This window comes from Salvia splendens, chromosome 20 (genome assembly GCF_004379255.2).
Source record: "Salvia splendens isolate huo1 chromosome 20, SspV2, whole genome shotgun sequence".
Classification (NCBI taxonomy): Eukaryota; Viridiplantae; Streptophyta; class Magnoliopsida; order Lamiales; family Lamiaceae; genus Salvia; species Salvia splendens.
In genome coordinates this window covers 24,975,232-24,996,187 of record NC_056051.1, presented here as the reverse complement: position 1 = coordinate 24,996,187, position 20,956 = coordinate 24,975,232, and the positions used below count along the sequence as shown (strand labels likewise).

The 20,956-nt window shown below is 36.9% G+C and overlaps 1 protein-coding gene and 1 long non-coding RNA gene across 2 annotated transcripts; one reads left to right on the top strand and one right to left on the bottom strand.

The window, feature by feature from the left end:
- Positions 1-7,051: 7,051 nt before the first annotated feature.
- Positions 7,052-7,394, top strand: LOC121782195. The gene is made up of 2 exons (XR_006046269.1): positions 7,052-7,137; positions 7,235-7,394. It is a non-coding gene; the product is annotated as an uncharacterized LOC121782195 (long non-coding RNA).
- A 7,659-nt stretch (positions 7,395-15,053) lies between these two features.
- Positions 15,054-18,679, bottom strand: LOC121782780 (tetratricopeptide repeat protein 5-like). The gene is made up of 13 exons (XM_042180728.1): positions 18,382-18,679; positions 18,185-18,294; positions 17,560-17,670; positions 17,414-17,471; positions 17,235-17,324; positions 17,012-17,106; positions 16,873-16,926; positions 16,464-16,601; positions 16,258-16,315; positions 16,056-16,170; positions 15,863-15,932; positions 15,572-15,643; positions 15,054-15,424 (listed from the first exon to the last, which is right to left on the bottom strand). Exons 1-13 carry the CDS (start codon positions 18,554-18,556, stop codon positions 15,308-15,310), a joined length of 1,263 nt encoding a protein of 420 aa, XP_042036662.1. The 5' UTR covers positions 18,557-18,679; the 3' UTR covers positions 15,054-15,307.
- Between the last annotated feature and the right edge of the window lie 2,277 nt (positions 18,680-20,956).

Sequence of the window (20,956 nt, the reverse complement as noted above, 5' to 3'; positions counted from 1 at the left end):
AACTTTTGTTAGATTACAAGGGCAGAAACTCAATGAAGAAGATTGATTTAAGCGCAGGTTAATTGAAGTTTGAATATTACTAATTGTTTGGTTTCAACCGTAGGTTTCAGTGATATAAATTCGAAAAAATGCTATTTGGATTTCTTTATAAAACTTTATGTTTTTATCTTTATATTTTTTCCAACTAAGATATTATGTGGAGTAGGGATGTGATCAATTGCTAACTAATTACTAATCTAAAATTGAGACTAATTCTTAACCATTAGTTTAGAAGATCTAGTGGTTAAAATAGTGCCAATTGTATTATATTTTAAATTTAAATAATTATTAATTAAATTTAAAGGGTATTAATGTCAATTCTTATATATAATAATTATAACTAACTAATTTCTCTCTCCTCAAAATCATCTCAAAACTTTAAATTTACGTAACTCTCTCGATTTAAATTATTTTTTTGCAAAAAATGTGTCAAAACTAAAGATAATTTACATATGTTCCGACGTCGTTCGAATGATGAAATTTAATAATTTTTATTTCAATTTTCGTACTCCCTCCGTCCCAAATAATATGAAACGTTTGCTTTTCGGCATGAGATTTTATGTAGTGTTGTCTTGTGAGTTAAAGAAGAGAGAGTAAAGTAAGAGAGAGAGAAAAGTAGAGATAAAGTTCTTTCCATTTTAGGAAACGTTTCATTTTAAATGGGACAACTCGAAAAGGAAAACGTTTCATTTTTAATGGGACAGTGGGAGTATATGTTAATAAGCTGATTTTATCAATAAATGCATCAAACAATCTCAATATAATGCATGTACAATCTCAATAAAAATGTGTTGATATTTTCTGGTACTTGTGTTGAGATTATCATGTTACTGTGTTGGTATTTGTAATGCATTATGTTGATATAACAAAACCCACGAAAATTATAATATGTTAACTAAATAACAATCTTACCTCTTTGTTGATATTTTGTCAACTATGTATTGAAATTTGTGAGGTTTAATCTCATCCATTCATTTTAAAATCTAAGGGTGTAGATTTGGTCTTAATTTTGGATTATGATGCTATAAGTAATAGAAGAGGACCCATGTAGAGTATATTTAAATAATTAATATATGATGTGTTATTTCATAACGGAATAGTTAACTGTTCCGTTAAATAAGGATCGTAATATATCAAATATAAAAGTATAGGGACTTGATAAAATGGAAAATTGTATAAGGACATATTGAAATAAATCATCAAAGTACAAGCATCTATGGATGTGTTTTGCCTATTATTTATGGACTGAGATAGTTCTATTTATTTAAAGAGCAATATTGTTGTTGAATTCTTAATCGTATTACGTCCACTTTTGATATTTTATTATTTTCAAGAGCAATATTGTTGTTGAATTCTTAATCGTATTACGTCCACTTTTGATATTTTATTATTTTATTATTACGTCCAATTTCTCACCTACTTCATTTCCTGCAAAATTACATTATAACCATAATTAATTAAGTATTATAATTTATGTTTGGTCGATTAATTCTTACAAAATTTGGAAGTACTCACCAAAGATGAAGGGCATTTTGATCAAGCCACCTTGCTTCCTTTTGATGGTGGAATCTTTGTTCTTTATCATGGCCATGTTTCTTGATTTTTTATGGACCAAATGGAGTTGAAGATAGGCATTTTATAGTAAGGTTGTGATAAGTGAGCTGTCACTTTCAACAATGTAAGTGATCAAACAACCCTCCAAAAAAATGCAGCAGGAAAATATGTGGTTTTTAGGAAAGATGGATTTTAAAGACTCTCATGTAGATAACTCGGTTTATCTTACCTCATAGTAGTATATATCTATGACCATATTTTATTTTCCCTTAGTGGATAAAAATGAAATGGTATACGGTCTGAGAGTGACTTGAAATTGACACAGAACATGCATAACAGGCTAAGGAATAGTGATGCATGATGGAACTTGGCCATGTGAGGTTGAGGTGAGAATATTGATCTTGCTTGTGAGCTTCTCCACTTTAACACCAAGTACGGGTTTATCTGATTAAAGTGGGTTCGAAATATTTTATTGGCGTACCCAAAGAGCCCTTGCATTTGTTGGCAGGTAACTTTGTTTTTTTCTTCTAAATGGAGTGATATTCAAAATTTCAGTGGCCTGTATATAATAGTTATTGATATTTTATTATTTTCAAGTATGTGTTGATATTTTATTATTTTAATCGTAATTTCATATACTACTGTGTGATTATGACATTATTGCCATTCAATATTTTATGAAATTTAGTATTTCATTCGTTCTTTTGGAATTAAAGCGTTTTTTTTGGATACAATTGTAGTTTTGCATTTTTTTGGACATAAATATTAAAGAAAAAGAAGTTAGTTAATTGAGAATAAAGTATGAAAAATAATTAATAGATTAATAAAATGAAAAGCAAATAAATAACAGAAGAAAGAATAAATTAAAAAATAGAATAATATAAGAGATATTAAATGTGTTGCCTTTTGCTATAAATAAAAATGATTTAATTATAATAAAACAAAAAAACATAATTCAAACTACAGTGTACGTAACGAAAGGGGTCGGAATACTGAGTTGGGTATGTATAGTTGTTACTTATAACGACAAATCTCATATTTTATTGTTGTGAGCAATTTGATGGCTGGCACATTGATACCCGTACAATTACGAATCACTTATCTTGTTATGCTACTTTAAATTGTCAGCCATACACAATCCACATGCATGTACATTTAGAATTTTCAAGATAAACATGTGAGCTTGTTTCAAGCTTGGCATTTAACCAAAACATAGTTGTTGATTATTTGGGTTGTTAAGTAAGTGGACTATTATTATTGGGTCTGGTAATTATTCTGGCCCAGGTAATATGTGGGCTGTTGTGTTGCCTTAGCTCATCCTGATTTGATATACCCCCTCCACTCTCTCACCGCCTCACTTCATTTTGCACTCTCTCATTCTCTCACTTCTCTCTCGAGTCTTTTGAGTTTCCCTTGGGTTTTCTTCTCTGATGATTCTCTGGTTGTTACACGATGGTATATCACGAGTGGTTGAGTGATTAAACGTGTGTGTGAGTGTAAGATAAGCAACTGCTTCGGTTGCTTGGGTTCCAGAGGAGTTAGGGTTTCTTGTTGAAAGGTTTCTGTGGTTGTGAGCTTTGAGAGTGAATAGATCTGGTGTAGTGGAGTGGATAGGGGTTGTAATCCGTGGTGTGTGAATAGTTTCACGGTTGGATTCAACATTGCTCCATTGGATCGTGGTTTTGGTGAATAGATTTGTACTATTAACGGCTGAGCCATAGCTACAAGATCTATGCGATTCCTTTGATTTCTCTCTATTTCATGCGTTATATGTTTAGATCCGAGAGGATCTGTTATTTTGTTACTGACTAGATATTCTAGTGTGCAGGGTTCTCGGTGATATCTTGGAGCATTCGGTCTAAGATTGCAAGTCTGAGATAATTAGCTAGCTACTGTTGTAATAGCTAGGGTTCGTCGTAAATCAGTCACTTGGTTGATAGTTTGACTGAGCTATCTTGTACAAGACCAAAGAGGTCTCGGTAAATAGTGAATCCAAAGTAGTCTGATCCCTATAGTGGTATCAGAGCCAGTCTTGGCAAGACTTAGGGTTTCTCTGGTGTGTTTTTTCACTCTGTGATTTGCGCTTCTGTGGTTTCTTGGTGCTCTCTGTATCTTGATCTCTTATTACTTGACCACCAAGCATACTATGCCGACTAAGTGACCTCCTGCGCCCTCTAAAAGTGAGTGATTGTGAACTGGGATAGCCTTAGCCGGCCCTGCTCGTGACAGTCAAGGATTTGAGGTCCTCTGTGTGAAAATTGGGTGAAACCTGTGTGTTTTGGTGTTATCTTGCCTGTGTGTTTGTCTGTGTGTTGGCTGTTTGCTAGGTTTTGTGCTTGTGTTGATTTTCTTGCTCTTTGTGTTACTTGAAAATCTATTTTTTTTTCTTTCTAAAATGGCACAACCTGTGAGCCTGGTTCCATTTAATGGCAAAAAAGATTTTGTGATCTGGAAACAGAAGCTGAAATGTGTCCTTATTCAACAAAAAGTGTTTAAATGTGTTGATGGTACTGTGCCTGCTGATACTCCACAAGATAAACTTGATGAGATGAATGAATTGGCTAAAGCTACTATTATTCTCAACTTATCTGACTCTGTTATTAGGAAGGTTAATCACATTGAATCTGCTTCTGAAATGTGGAAACACCTTGATACTTTGTACACAGAAACTTCTATGTCTTCAAGGATGTATTTGCTTGAAAAACTATTCAAATTTAAGCTTGATTTGTCAAAAGATATTGATGACAATGTGGATAGATTTCAAAAGCTTGTTCAAGATATTAAGAGGTCAGGTGATAAAACAATTGATGAATATACTAGCATAGCTTTGATGAATGTCATACCTGATTCTTACAGTGATGTGAAAACTGCCATTAAATATGGCAGAGATACTGCTCCTCTTAATTTGATAATAAGCTCTCTTAAATCTAAGGAACTTGAATTAAGGGAAAGAGCTACTGATAAATCTTCTTCTAACAGAGTGTTAAATGTTAGGGGGAGATCTAAATCAAGAAGGGGAAATGAATCTTATGGTGGACTAAATTCAAAGAAGAAATTCAGATCTAGGTCCAACAGTAGGGACCCCATATTCATCAAGAAATGTTATAACTGTGGTGAGCCTGGGCATTTTAAAAAGGACTGCAATAAGCCTAAAAAGAATAAACCTCAAAACAACAATGAGAACTCACAGATTGAAACTGATGCTAATATTGCAAAGTTTGATGCTAAAAATGATTCTGTGTTCATGCTGCATGACTTGATGTACATAAATGCTTCCCCTGTGTGTCCTTTCTCATCAAATGATTGGTTGTATGATTCTGGCTGTACATATCATGTTAGTCCCTTCAAGGAAGTGTTCACCGAGATAAAGCCTTTAAACAATACTTATGTGTCAATGGCTGATGACAAGAAATGTGAAGTTCTTGGTATTGGCACTGTTTGTTTGAAATTTGAAAATGGCTATGTGTTGAATTTGAAGGATGTTAGATATGTGCCTGAATTGTGCTATAATTTGATGTCATGCACTGCTTTGGAAAACTCTGGGATGGGTGGAGAGTGGGGGGAATGGTGCATGAAAATCTGTAAAGGTTCCATGTGTTTGTTTAAAGCGAAAATGAAATGTGGTTTGTATGTCTGTAATGCTATGCCTTTGTCTTGTGAAAATGCTTGTGCCAATGTTGTGAAATCTGATAAATTGATGTTATGGCATAATAGGCTAGGTCACATGAGTGGAAAGGGGCTGAATATTTTGAAAAACATGCCATCTTATTTGATACTGATGTTCAAGGTGAACTGCCTTTCTATGACACATGTGTGCTAGGTAAACAACATAGAGTTACCTTCCCTACTCATGCGCCTGCAAATATTAGTAAAAATATTTTGGAATACTTGCATATGGATGTTTGGGGACCTATTTCTGTGTCATCTCATTCTGGCTCAGTATATTTCCTGTCTGTGATTGATGATTTTTCAAGGAAAGTTTGGTGTTTTCTTATTAAACATAAGAATGGAGTTTTTGAAAAATTTAAGGCATGGAAACTTTTGATTGAAACTCAATCAGGAATGAAGATTAAGGCAATTAGAACAGATAATGGCTTTGAATTTTGCAATAAGTAAATGGATGACATGTGTGCTAATTTTGGAATAAAAAGACATAAAATTGTACCATATACTCCACAACAAAATGGAGTAGCTGAAAGAATGAATAGGACTTTGCTTGATAAAGCGAGATGCATGTTAGCTAAATCTGGTTTGTCTAAAAAGTTTTGGGGTGAGGCTTTGATGACTGCAACTTATCTTGTGAATAGATCTCCTTCTGTAACTTTGTTAGGACAGTGTCCTGAGCATGTGTTCACTAAAAAAACCCTGGACCTTTCTAATCTGAGAATGTTTGGTTGCTCTGCTTTTGTGCACACTAAAGCTGATAAGCTTGAACCTAGATCTAGAAAAGGTGTTTTCTTGGGATATCCTGAAGGTGTGGAATGGTATAGGATATGGCTGAGAGATGAGCCAGGGTTTAAAGTCATTATTTAGTATGGATGTTGTGTTTAATGAAACTGAGTTCCCCTGTTTGCAACTGACTGAAAACCTTGCTCCACAGAATGTGGACAGTGACCCTCTTATTGAGGTGGAGTCCACAGATAAGCCCACTGATGTGGAGCATCCAGAGGATGTTCCAAGTGAGGTGGAGCAGCCATTTTGGAACTCTACTGTAGCAACCCGAACTTTCGTACCTTATTATTATTATTATTAGCCATTTTGGAACTCTACTGTAACAACCCGAACTTTCGTACCTTATTATTATTATTATTAGCCTAAAGATAAATAATAAGTGATCGTTGTAGTATTCGAAATCTGCCATTTTCATGTATAATAATTAATCTTGGAATTATAAATAATCGTTGCTTCGTTCTCGAACGAATATTTCAAGTAAAAAAAAGTAACACCAAATAAAAATTTATAATGTTCGGCATATCTCCGAAGTCTGCTAAATTACTATTATACAATTTTATCAGATCCTTATCTATTACAATTAGAGAAAAGTTCACGCAGCCCGTTCAACGGTCGTGCTCGCACTCCAAGAAAGTGCGGTACATCATCAGGGAAGACTATGGACATAATTTGTTTTCCTACACCAAAGCCACGAGCTTAAACTGGGTTTTTCCTATACCTAATTAAATAAATAAGTAAATAAATATACAAATAATAAAATTTAATAAACAAATAAAATAAAAATAAATAAATAAATAAATAAATAAGAGAGAGGGTAGATCCAGAGGATCGTTTTTTTTCAACACAACATTAAATGCTGCATTTAATTAGCAGGCAAATCATATCCTATCATCTAATATTTTTAAAAGATAAGTCTCCACTTGCATCTTATCACTTGCATCCTTGTATATGTACACATTTACGAATCATTCACACACCTCACATCCAAACCACCCCCTATATTAGTCAGGACACAATCTCGTACATTCAAAATCGGAGGAAACCAACATAGAGAAATCTCATTGCAATCGCAACTGCTCGATCAAACAAAAGGTATAACCCCTTCAAATTCAATTCCAAATCTTTGAATGATCGGCGAGTGCAAAATCGCAATCTACTGACTACTGCCACAATTTGCTTGACATCACAGTTTGAGAGGAAGGAAAAAAAACAAACAACCAAACTGCCGTGAATACAATTCCTTTTGCTGCTAGACAATTTCTCCTCTCCAAAGGTACCTCAATTCATCTACAATAGCCTCAATTTTGTGCATCTCATAACTATGTAACCAATCCAATAATCTAGTAACCAACACAAAACCGAATCAAAGAATCGAACTTTAATTTCACGAAATCAACGTAAGAACTTTACTTGCTGGGTGGTTCGGGTTAGTTTCAGGGCTGCGCGGTGTCGTTTCGGGGCTGTTCGAACAGCGAGCAGACCCGTGGCGACCGCAGAGGGCATGGGCGCGGCCAGCAGCAGCGTCTCCCGGCGTCTGACGGCGAAGGCGGCTTGGCTGGTGGCTGGGCGACGGAGGCGGATCCGCGGTGGCGGCAGATCCGAGAGAGAGAAGATGATGGAAGGAGGAGCCGACGGCGGCGGATTCGCGATGACGGATTCGTGGCAGCAGCGGCAGCGCGGTGACAGAGGAGGGAACAGTCACGACGACGCAGCGGCGGTGACCGGTCAATTGGTGCAGGACGACGGAGCTCTAATTTCTGTTTGTTCAACTTTTAAAATCGGGGGTGTTCCTGGTTGGAGAATTACAGTAGAGAGGGAGAGGGGTAACCTACGGTTTTGGGGAGAAAGAGGGCAACGAGTTCTGGAATGTAGGAATAGTTGGTTCTTAATTATTTTATGCCCTTAAAATTTTAGTCTTTGTTTTTGTTTTAGAAAAGTGGGATGGCAGTGTGTACTGCTGGGGTTTGGAGCCCCTTGCACAGCGGAAGTCATGCATTCACAAATAAATCAGATCTACGGATCTATTTGACCGATTATGGGATTAATTAACCACATGTTAAACACAGAATTGCATCCAAGAACGCACATAATTCATGTAAAATGAATAACAACCTAAAACATGAATTCCTACGGTTTAGAATTACCGATCTGATTCTCCAAAGAATCGACGATTGCTTGCACCTTCTCCACGTGATGTTCTTCGTACTCAACCACAAATCTTCTAATCTGTATCCCGAACTCAGATAATGACCTTTGGGTGGGCAAAGCTTGTCAGAATCGAAAAGGGCTTGATTAGAAAGAAGACAGAATATCAGTTTTCTCAAAAACCGATTTTTCGTCCACTCCCACAGGGGAGCAAGAAAATTAATGATTAATTATGATTAAATCTCCTTTCTAATCTCCTTTTATATAGAGTTATGATGGGCCAGATTAGGGATCCATGGAGGTTGGACTTGGGCCATACCTGTTGGACTTTTACTAATTAAATTGAGCCCCAATTTAATACAAATCCAATAGAATATTATTATCATCCACTATAGTATAATAATATTGACTGCCCGTCCAATCCCAAATTACGAGTAATCCGGGTATTACCTCTTTAATTTATTATTTCCCGTGTTTAAGATATAAATATCCATTAATTAATTTAAGTCTGCTATTTGACTTTAATTAATTAATATCTTTTTCCAAGAGTTGTCTAGTTCAAAATCTTTATTTATTATTCTGGAATAAATTCCAACCGGCCGGGTTTCTGAATAATAAAACCTTTTTCGATCACCTCTTGAGGATATTATCAAACTGGACTCACCCAGCACACGATTCATTGCAATAACAATACTAGCACCTCTAGACATTGATCACCACTACCCAAGATACCAGGATTCTTGGATTGCGAAAAATCCGCACCATTTGATAAATCAAAGTAGTGCATAATCAATATCGTATGCTCAATGTTATGTCAACAATGATTAAGAAATAACAATCACCGAGACCTCGTCTTTCAGTAAATAGCAAGAAAGACTTATCTCAACTGTTAGATCCTTCAGTGCTATACCACACCAGTGTCATTTATTTCCTAAGGTAAGGAAACATGCGGACTGACACTGCAACCTTTCACGATAGGTAGCCAAAGCCTATCTGGGTTGTGAAATTCTATTTTCTTCTACAAAGGACCGACTGCGTCACCTTCTGTGAACGTCGTTCACGACCAGTCTACTATGCAGAAGAATTAGACTTATTTGCTTCTTATACATTTAAATGTTTGAGAAACATCTTATAAATGCATAAGCAAACACCAATGCGATAAAATTAATTATTCTCGCCTTGGGTTAAAAGTGGATTGTAGAGTTTATTGTATACAGGCAATTCTATCCGTGCAACATGCTCGAAATATGCTTTTCAGTATACCAATCCTAACATGTACGTGTGTTTAGGATGGGAGTATAAGTTTTGGGCTTTTATTTAAGTTCGTCCTTTTGTTTTTAAAAGAATTGGGCCTCATTAATTAAATGTTTTGTTTGGGCTCTTTTTTATTTTGTTAGGGCTTCTTAATTAAATTGGAGATATAAGGTGGGGAAATAATTAAGTTTGAGGCTTTTAAATAAATCTTTGGGCCGATAATTAATCATGACAAAATTATTTAATTAAATTCTGAAATAATTTTGAAGTATGAATTATTTACCCTAAGTTTCAAAATAAATATAATTGTGAGGGAAAATATTTCGATGATTAATTTATGCACTTAGATAATTTTGGGATTTTAATTCGATATCGCGGAGGGAAATACGAGAAGCCAACGGAGGAACCTTGGGCGGCCGCCGAATAATAAAAAATACGCAAAAATTGAGAAACGAGATAAAAGAATTCATAATCGTATCGATAGAATAATCGATGCCTTAGGATGCATGCATTTTATTTATTGGCTTGTTTTGTGGTGTTGATTTATGTGTTATTTAAATGTTAAAGGTGATTCCTCGCAAGCGAGATGTGACATCATGGGAAAGAAAATAATTTCGAATTAAGAACTTGAGGTGAGCTTTCTTATACTAAAAATACAAATCATATTTTATGAGAACACGAACACATGTTCGTGATTTTTTTTAAAGATGTTGTCTTGCTATAAATGTTTTTGTATGATGTCTATCTGTTTGGCTAAGGCCAAGTGAATTATGAATGGTGATATAAGTCGAATTCGGGTCCCAGTGAGGGTGGTGTCCCCGCTCGGACTAGTGTACACAAGCTACCTCTGACCGTGAACGGCAGAGCAGGTGACCGTGGAAGGTGGCCACCTTCTCGGCACAAGAATACCTCTGACATGATGGGCAGAGAAGGAGACCGTGCGAGAACACCATCTGGACGGCACAATGTGATCAGATATGGCTAAGTACCGGAAAAAGGGGTTGCAACCCAATGTGATATTTTTAGTAAGCTCGGGCCTTTTCAATAAACACCCCCGAGTGTTACTGTGATGATGGCTTGACAATATTTTCAAATGTATACTTGTATTTTAGGTAATGTGTTCACTGAGTACTTTTGTACTCAGCCCTGCATGTATTTCTAAATGTGCATGTTGAGCAGCGAAGTGGTGGGGGAAGTGCTATTGAGACAAGACATTTAATTCAGTTAGATTTTGACTCTCGGAGGTTCATGTCTTCATACATGGAACTGTGTTCATTTGCTTCCGTTGTGCATCTGAAAAGACTCAAGTCTATTTTGTTCAAAACTCTGATATTTTAAAATTTTTACAAACAATTACTCGAGTTTTCATGATCGAGTATCTTTCTTCTATGTATCAGCACTTAATTAGTCATGTCTCGCAACCAATGTTTGATTTTATTTTCCCTTATTTCTTTCCCCGTTTCTTATACCCCCACCCCTAGTCACGGTTCCCCGACTATGCTATCCTTAGCTAGTGCGGTCGTGACATCTACTCCAATCTATACACCTAGTGAAACACCTAATGAGGGGGGTCTGCAAGATAATGTGGATAATGTACCCTTACTTGACAATATGGACAATGCTGTTAACATGCCTAGTAGTCCTGATAGAATTCCCCCTGCTTTGCCTATTCAGAATGTGTTAACCTCTCCCTCTGGGATTCAAAATTCTATTGATGCTCCCAACTTGAATGATTATGTGCTATCTAGAGATGGGCGTAGGAGGTAGAATGTTCCTAAACCTGCTAGGTATGATGGCTATGTGGGGTTGGTTGCTTCAATCAATTTAGCTTTTAATGTTCATGAATCTGATGGTGATGAGCCTCAATCTTATAAACAGGCTACTAAGTCTAAATTCTGGAATGAATGGAATAAAGCAATGATAGAGGAAATGAATTCTTAGAAAGTTAACTTAACTTGGATACTTGTACCTCTGCCTCTGGGTGCATCTGTTGTAGATTGCAGGTGGTTATATAAGCTAAAAAATGAGGTGGAGAGCCTGAGATACAAGGCCAGATTAGTGGCCAAGGGCTTTACTCAACAAAATGGGGTAGATTATATAGAAATCTTTGCCCCTGTTGTTAAATTTACAACTGTGAGATTGATGCTTACTTTGTGTGCTCATTTTGATTGGGAATTGAAACAAATAGATGTTAAAACTGCTTTCTTGCATGGTGATTTGGATAAACCAATTTACATGAAACAGCCTGAAGGCTTTGTTGATCCTAAGTTTCCCAATCATGTATGTTTGCTTAAAAAGGCTTTGTATGGTTTGAAACAGTCACCTAGGCAGTGGAACATTAAGTTTAATACTTGCATGCATAAGTTAGGCTTTGTTAGAAGTACTTTTGATGCTTGCTTGTATGTGAAAAACTTGAATACTGCTCTTGTCTTCCTTCTGTTATATGTGGATGACATGCTGATAATGGGTCCTTGTTTAAAGCCATAACTGTTATGCAAGCTGCCTTGAGTGAGAATTTTGACATGAAAGATTTAGGGGATGCTTAGAAAAAGTTGGGAATTAATATTTTCAGAAATAGGAAAGAGTGTGTACAAGTTTTGCATCAAGAACCCTATGTGCTCAAATTCTAAAGAAATTTAACATGTTTGATGCTAAGCCAGTTTCAGTTCCTTTAGCTGCTCATTTTATGTTGAGTAAAGACTTGTGTCCTAAATCTGAACATGATATCAATGCCATGAAGAAAGTTCCCTATGCTAATGCTATTGGATCTGTGATGTATTTGATGGTTAGTACTAGCCTTATATTGCCTATGTTGTGTCTTGCTTGAGTAGATACATGTCTTACCTTGGTCCTGTTCATTGGGAAGCTTTGAAGTGGTTGCTACGATATCTGAAAAATACTTCTAAGTATGGATTGTGCTATTCTAGATGTGAAGATAGTGTGAAACTGACTGGTTATGTTGATTCCAATTATGCTAATGATAGAGACGAGAGGAAGTCCACCACCTCCTATGTCTTTACTGTATGCAGATCTTGCATAAGATGGAAATCACAGCTGCAATATATTGTGGCTCTGTCCACTACTGAATCTGAGTACATTGCCATTACTGAGGCAATGAAGGAGGATGTATGGTTAAAGGGAGTACTTTCTGAACTCAATTTTGTGAAATCTCCTCCTGTTGTATTTTCAGATTCACAGTCTACCATTCAATTGTGTAAAAATCCAGTGTTTCATGATAGAACTAAGCACATTGATGTAAGATTCCATTACATCAGGGATATTGTAGAAAAGAATGGGGTTTCTCTTTTAAAAGTGCACACTGATAAGAACCCAGCTGACATGGGGACTAAATGCTTACCACTTGAAAAAATTCTTTTCTGCATCAAATATCTGCATTTTGACCTAGGATAGCTGCATGTCCCGGGGGTTAAAGACCTCAGCCTCTGTAGCTCGCCCGGTCTCGGTGAAGCTTGCTCGTCGTTTTTATGGACCGTTTGAGGTCCTTGAACGCATTGGTCAAGTGGCGTATCGATTGAAGTTACCGGAGGGGAGTCGAATCCACGATGTGTTTCATGTTAGCCTGTTGTGGGCTTTTGTGGAGGGGTCGGGGCGTGAGTCGCCCGATTTTCCGGTGGTGTTTGCAAGGGGGCATCCCATCGCTCGTCCGATGAAGTTGATAGGAAGGAGGATGGTTTTGAGCGACGGAGCTGTCCAAGATGAGGGGCTGTTGCAGTGGAGTGACGACGGAGGCGCAGCGCCTACTTGGGAACCAATGTCGTTGATTGAGAAGCATTTTCTGTATCTCCTTGTGGACAAGGAAGTTCTTAACGGAGGGGGAGTTGATACGGAGATCACCACTGCTCCGATCACCGAGACTCCAACAGAGGTGGCACAACCGCAGCAGCATTCAGAGGAGCTGATCACCACTGCTCCTATCACTGAGACGCCAACAGAGGGGGCACAACCGCAGCAGTATCCAGAGGAGTTCGGCAGTCGAGGAAATACTAGTGGAGGTGCCGAAGCCCAACCAGCGACCTCGGAGACAGCCGAAGCCGGTGGCTCGATATGGAGACTTCGTCTCGCGATGAAGAGGCAGTTGACGAGTTCATTATTTAGTTATTTTATTTACATAGTTAATAGTCTTATTTTTGGATAATTATTAATTAGTTTGTGGACGTTTTTCATTATTTTTTAGTTGAGCCCAATAAGCTCCTTTTCGGGTTTTCTTGTCGATTCTTTCCCGGATCGCAAAAAAGAGTCGAATCGTCTAGGGTCCTTAGATATAAAAGGGGACGAATGTTATGGATTACAATCAAGAAATAGCATAATATTTGCCCTAGTTTTTACGCTTTTTTTCTTTACCGCAACCCTAAACGGAGTTGATCTCGGGGAGAGCCCGAGACGTCCATCTTTCATTCGTACGCCGTCGACACCTCGTCGACGATCGATTCTTGTTGAGGGGATTACCCTTAACAGACTTTGTTATAGAAGAACGCATCTTAAGTGACTAGTCTGTTAGGACAGAGAGCTCATTTAGTCTATAAAACCCCACACCAATTGCTCTTACAATTGATATGGGACATCGAGTCCATAACAATCAACCTCCTTTGAGAGTCAACGTCCACGCTGGTCACGGTTGGTTCTTTGCCATACCACTACTCCGAGTTCTCATTGGTCAAAGCCATGTTAGTCACGGTGAGTTCTTTGTCCGGCCACTAAGCCCCAAACGTACTCGTTGGTCACGGTTGTCTTCCGCAGGCCACTACTATTTTGGCTCTCAATAGCATCAATATTACAGACCAAACATAAAAACTCATCCTAAAATATTACTCCATCCGTTTTCAAGAATATACATTCTTTCCTTTTTAGTCCGTCCCACAAGAGTATAGACTTTTCAGTTTTGACAATTTCACCCCTTAAACGACAATTTCACCCCTTAAACGATGTAAGATGGACAAATTCCATTGTATGTCATGGCAAAGTCACCGTTGACGTTTTCGGCATCGGCGGCTTTGTGTGCTGGAACGGCATTATACCCCTTTCTTGAAAATGATTCGAAATAAACGTCAATGAACTCTGCATATATGGTCTTTTATTGGTCTTTTGGGATATATTGTATAATTTCAATTTTTCGGCTAAATTTTTTAAGAGTAAATGTCGATTTTGGTCCTAAACATATGACCAAAATACGAATTTGGTTCAAAACATTCACTTTTTGAAAAATTGGCCCATAACAAATTTTGTGGATATATTTATGCAATTTCAATTTTTCAGTTTGGATCGGTTAGTATATTTTGGATTTCTATTTTTTGGATAGTTCAGTGCAGTTCGGTTTCACTTTCATAAAATTTTGGTTTTTTTAGTTCTATTTGGGCAAAAAAACGAAACTAAAAACCGAATAGCCACCCCTAGTTAAAGGGCAGATCGACGACATACAATAAAGGCAACATGCAGAATCTTCTAGGAAATATGAATGATAAACATGTGAGAATTCGCCCTGGAAATCTAAGAGTTCAAAAATTGGATGGCTCATGTGCATGCTCTTTCAAAATAATTGCAATTAATGTAGTGTCAATATGAGAAATGAGGCGAAACTTCGAAGATGTAAATGCATGTCAAAAGCTTGAAATTTGAATACATGCCAAAACAAAATCTTTTTTTACATACATTTAACCCCACACCTCTAAAAAGCATAGATTACAGACAAATTCAAACAATTTTCGTAAAAAAAGATAAACAAAATCTCATTTAGAGCTTAGTTCCACTTTTGTTTCAAACACATCACCTATATCTCTTTGTCGTACTCGTTGTTGCCATTCTTCACCCAAGTTATGTGCATCCGGATGCTAACACCGGAACCTTATCACGTCTTGTTCTGGGCGTAGATTGATGTTTGAACAGAATGCTGAGGCAGCAAGGCTTTTCCATTAACAAGCATTTGCTCCATGAAATCAACACGGACTGATCTGAACTGGTACGACTGGTGTCCAAAAACAGACGATAATGAATAATTGGTCATACATAGAAAAAGAATAAGAAATCTGACATTATTTTGTGCCTCTCAGAAGTATGAATAGTGTCAGCATTCTATGCAACATAGCATTAGTAGTACATAATTCCAGCATACCTTTCCCTTCCACGAAAAATCAATATATTGGTAAGAAGGCTCTAGAATAGTGACTTGATCTCCTTCTTTAATCTGAAAGAAGAAGAACCAAGCAATATGTGACAAGGTGAAAACTGTTCTTACTGAGAGCAATGAAACGCAATCGAACAAACCATTAAAGACAACTCTTGGCGTTATAAACTTATAAAGCATAATCTAGCAGAGTTTTTCTCAATTAAACAAAGCAATTTGGAACAGCAAACTCTAGGAAGGATCAATTATGCACACAAAAAAGATTGAACCGCAACTTACCGCCTCCTTGTGTACTCCATAGACAGACAGAACGTAGCATTTCTGACTTGGATCACACAGCAAATAGTAACTGTATTGTTTGTAGCAGGATGGTAGAAGAATAAGGTTAGAAGGTCTTTCATAAGCGAACTAACAGATGTGGAAATGAAAGCAGTCAAACACGGGTTTCTGAGCAGAAAGGAAGCAAACTTACAATGGTGCCACATTTTCGTGCTTAATGAAGAATATGACTTTTCCTACGATGCCTACTGCTTTGTTCAGACCTTCTGACAGACAATCTACGGTCTCTTTTCTGTAAGATGGGTTCACTAGGAGAAAAGTGAAAAAGAAAATAAATTAAATATTCCAAAGGTCAAACCACGATCCATTTATACAAGGTAGTTCATATTGCTTACAATTTACACTAGCGAGAGATGATGCCAAGGATGCTAGTCGTTTGACCTTGGTCTGGCCCTGCACATCAATGCTATGTTAAGTAACTGCAACACTCAATCATAAAAAGGATGACCTAATCCAAAGATCTGTTTTTCTCCAAAAAACGAATATGACGATCTAAATTTTCACTCCGCATTCCGCAAAAAAATAACAGGGGCCATCTTACTCGAAGTGAACTATCAATTTTGTCTAGAAGGCGAACAATCTTTTGAACTTCCTCTGTCGCATTTAGACCAGGGTCCCTCAATGCAGCAGCTTCAAATCCACTCAGAGCTCTCTCGTAGTTCTCTAGATATTTGTTCACCTATCAAAATCGAAAGAAAATACTCAGTACGCTGTTTCCACAGGAGTTAAGTGCATCAGGAGGTCTAAGCCTAATATATAAACAACGGAAAAGGCACAAAACTGAGAAGTGTTTTGAAACTTATATAAACTTGTCAGAGACTTAAGCAGAAAGAGAAAGCAGAAGTAATTGTGCCAAAAGTGGAGAAAAATAAGCATAATAAAGAAGACTTCTGATATATCCACTTGTAAAACACTTAAAGAAGAGAATAAAGCAAGAGAAAGATCCTTACGATGGCACAGTTGAAATATAGGTCAGGATTTGACTTCATTCTTTCATCTTTTTCCTGACAAATATAAAAAGGTAAATACCCAAAAGACTAGTACAGATTTTGCAACATAGAAGCCTTTTTTATCTAACCCAACACTCACAGCATGTTGGTACGACTTTAAAGATTGGAGAAGCTTTCCATGGTCCCAAGCTCCGGTGGAAAAAAATGACGTGAGACAAGCATTCCCTAGATTATCTGTGTGCATGAGAAAAAATGTGGAGATCCAAAACAAAAAGAGAAGAGAAAACAAAGTGTCCGTGTTAAATGGACATATGATATAGAACAACAATTGGGTTGCATTTATGATCTCCGTTTACACTTACACCAAGAGTTCCCATCCTTGACATCAAGAGAGATGGCTTCTTTGGCATGCTTTATGCTGTCATCGACAATTTTGACCTGGTCTTCAGATCCTGGAAGCCATACATACAAGTCTAACTATCAGCAATGCTGTAGCAAAATCTTCATAAAAGTAGCAACCAGAATCAACTCACAATCTTACCCTGAGCCATTCTTCTTTCAAGCATCGATAATTGACAAAGAAGCCCTTTATGGAGACCCTGAAAGTTAACCCATTTTCACAGAAGTTTTAAAGAACTGTACAACTTAACTCTTCTCTGTCAAAATTACAGGATCAAACAGAATGACCTTGCTTAATCCAAGTGTAAAACAATTCTTTGCTGAAACTAGATCACCTTTCTTCCATATGCAGTTACCTAAACTCAACCAAGCATCTGCAAGTGAAGGATTCAGCTTCACCTATTGGAAAGGTGTGACTAAAAGAATCAGCACAATTAATTAACAAAATCCACAAACAGTAAAAACACTTCAATGGTATCAAATTCCAAGATGCACTAGGGAAACCGAACAACCCATCCAAGATATATCCACATATTCAACCAAGTCAGCATCCTTTTCTACTCATTTATATGCTAAATTCTTTTTTACTAAGATGAACATGAACTACGAGATATTCCAAGGCCCTTGATAATCTCCATCAATTGAGCTAGTTTAATTGATTCATACCAACAATACGATTCTAGAAACTGTAATAAGAAGGATACAAATACTTAATTATGCATCTTATTGATCATGAAAACTAAATGCTCCAATGAGATAATCTCATCTAGCTTCTCTTACCAATTTCCAAAAAAAATCCAGCTGCATCAAGTTTTGAAATAACACTTAGAAACTAAGTTACCCACCAAATGATAACATTTAAGATTATCAAAACAGAAAATAAACAACAAATTTAATTCCTTAGACTACTCACAGCCTTGGAGAGATGATCCTCAGCTTCTTTCTTATACTCGGGGAAAACATCCAACACTTTCCCTCTCAAATACTCAAAAGTGGCTCTATGCCCCGGAATCTTCCGTTTCTCTGCACCAAACAGTCAGTGAATCATTTCAGGTCAGATTTAAACTCGAGGCCTTGCATCTGAACTAATGCGTCTGCCCAAAATAAAACCTTGGGGAATTCTATCGAGCACTTGGAGGGAAAGAGCTGACTCTGTAGAAAGTTTCGAAGCTTTTTCATCTGGATTTTCCGGAAAATAGGTGTCTCGAATGTTGTAGAGCAAATCGACAGCCCTTGACGCCTCCGCAAACAGATCTTCTGCAGTTTCCTTTGCCTCGATGCTCATATTGATACTTCAACCAACTAAGTACTCGGATAATTTCAGACACAGTGAATTGCTCGTATCGTTGATGAAGAGTTCTTCTTCAGTGAAGAAGAAATTGGGGAAAAACTGTCTGGGGTTTTTTAGGTTTCTGTTTTATTTATTTTTAATTTAATTTAATTTAGTAAAACCATAAATACTGGTAATATGATCAATCATTTTATTCAGTTTCCGATTTTAATTTCTATTCGCTTATTTATTACTCCAATTTTACTTTATTTTTATATATTTAAAATAGGGATGGGGGAAAATATCGAAAAAATGATATATCGCTCGTATCGTATTGAAAAATATCGAAAAATTATCGGATTTTCGATATATCGTAATTTTCGATACGAAACGATACCGTATCGTAAGTTTTCGATACGATAACGATATGAATTTCCTTATATCGCGATATATCGTTTTATATCGAATATACGATATATATCGATATTTTCGATATATCGTTTTATATCGAATATACGATATATATCAAATATACGATATATATCGATATTTTTGATATATCGAATTTCGGTACGATATATCGTATATATCGAATATACGATATATATCGATATTTTCGATATATCGAATTTCGGTACGATATATCGAAATATCGATACGATATCGATATAGATATCCTCCATATCGAAAGTTCGATATATCGAAATTCGATATATCGATACTTTCGATACGATAACGATATGAAATTCTTTCATATCGATATTTTCGATACGATATACGATACAACGTTTTCGATACGATATATCGTATCGACCCACCCCTAATTTAAAATACTAAACACACTTTTTAATTCTGTGCAGATCCAGTTTGATAAGAAGGGAGTGCCAAGAAGGAACATTATTCCCTCCCGCGATTAAGAATCTAGATTGAATTTGACTATAAATAAAGCTAACATGGTGGAAAGATAATAAAATGTGAATTTTATTTTTATATATTATTTATTTTATAATAAAATATAGATGAAATGGGTTAGTGAAATGTGATTTATAATAAAATATTATTCTAGATTCATAAGTATAGGAATTAAAATGATAAATTGTGACTCTTAATTATTGGCGGAGGAGAAGGAAGTACATGATTATAGAGATAGTCAAATAGTGGGATCTCCTCTCCTTTTCAATAAATTTGGAGGCATAAGTAGTTTAGACTATAGAGTTTATTCAACGACTATTATTCAGCTCTTGAGCTATTAAACGTTGTATGTATGTAACTCAACCTTACATTACTAACTTTATTCTCTCTGTGTTTGAAAATTGAAGCTAGTTTTTAAGCACAAGTTGGTGCTTTGGTGGAAAAAAGGTATGTAAACAATTGATCCTTTGATTTCATCACTTATCGCAATAATATACTCGTATTTGTGTGTTTGTGTTCCTTGTTCTATAATACTAACTCAGTGTGGCTGCGTGCTAACGCAACAGCAGTTGGAGGGTGCATGCCAATCTGTCACAGACACCACTTGCAATGGCGTTAACTGCTGCCCGGTGTCGATTCCGAGGCCTCTGAAAGAGCTTCAGTATACTTATGAGAGCATTCATGCCAGAAACAGTAGCTTCTGTGTGTATGTTTTTCCTACAGACATGCAATGGTTGAGAAATGTGTTGTACACAAGGTATAAAGGCAGTGTGAGCCATCTGTCGAATCCATTAGATCCAGAATTTGGATCGGCACCACTGGTACTTGAATGGGAGCTAGGCATTGGAGCCAATTTGTATAACCATAGTACTTGTGGTTATGTATCTTCAGCCAGATATTGCGCGTGCGCCTTTGGATACAAAGGAAATCCGTATCTAGTTGAAGGTTGCATCTATCAGGAAAACGCGTATGGTGATGTTGATCTGCATGTTCGGCTTGCAGATTCTGTTCGTCGCAGCTTGGAAGTTTGGAGAAGCTATTGCAGAAGCAATCAAGGCAAGCCGAAAACACATGTTTTTCAAGAGGAATGGAGGCATTTTGATGGAGCAACAGTTGGCTGCTATTGAGAATGGCATTGAGAAAACCAGACTGTTTAGTTCTGTTGAGTTGGCAAAAGGTACTGATGACTACAATGAGAATCGGGTAGTTGGCAGTGGCGGTGAAGGCGTTGTATATAAAGGGATGTTGGAGGATGGAAGAATCGTGGCAGTGAAGAAGTCGGAGAGGGTGAGCCAAGGTGATGTGGTGGACTTCATTAACGAGGTTGTGATTGTATCACAGATCAATCATCGTCTAGTTGTCTAGGGGATTTCTTATTATGGGAAATGAGGGTGAGAATTGCGAAGCAAGTGGCCGGGGCGCTTGCCTACTTGCACTCTTTCGCATCTGTCCCCATTTTTCAGCGCGATATCAAGTCAACCAACATACTCTTGGATGAAAAGT

Excerpts from the sequence above, each read along its gene's own strand:
- LOC121782780 (XM_042180728.1), bottom strand. The coding sequence starts at position 18,556 with ATGAGCATCGAGGCAAAGGAAACTGCAGAAGATCTGTTTGCGGAGGCG. Across the intron at positions 17,472-17,559 it reads TTACACTTGGATTAAGCAAG|GGTCTCCATAAAGGGCTTCT; the intron begins GTCATTCTGTTT and ends GTTAACTTTCAG. Across the intron at positions 15,933-16,055 it reads CACGAAAATGTGGCACCATT|TTACTATTTGCTGTGTGATC; the intron begins GTAAGTTTGCTT and ends CAAACAATACAG.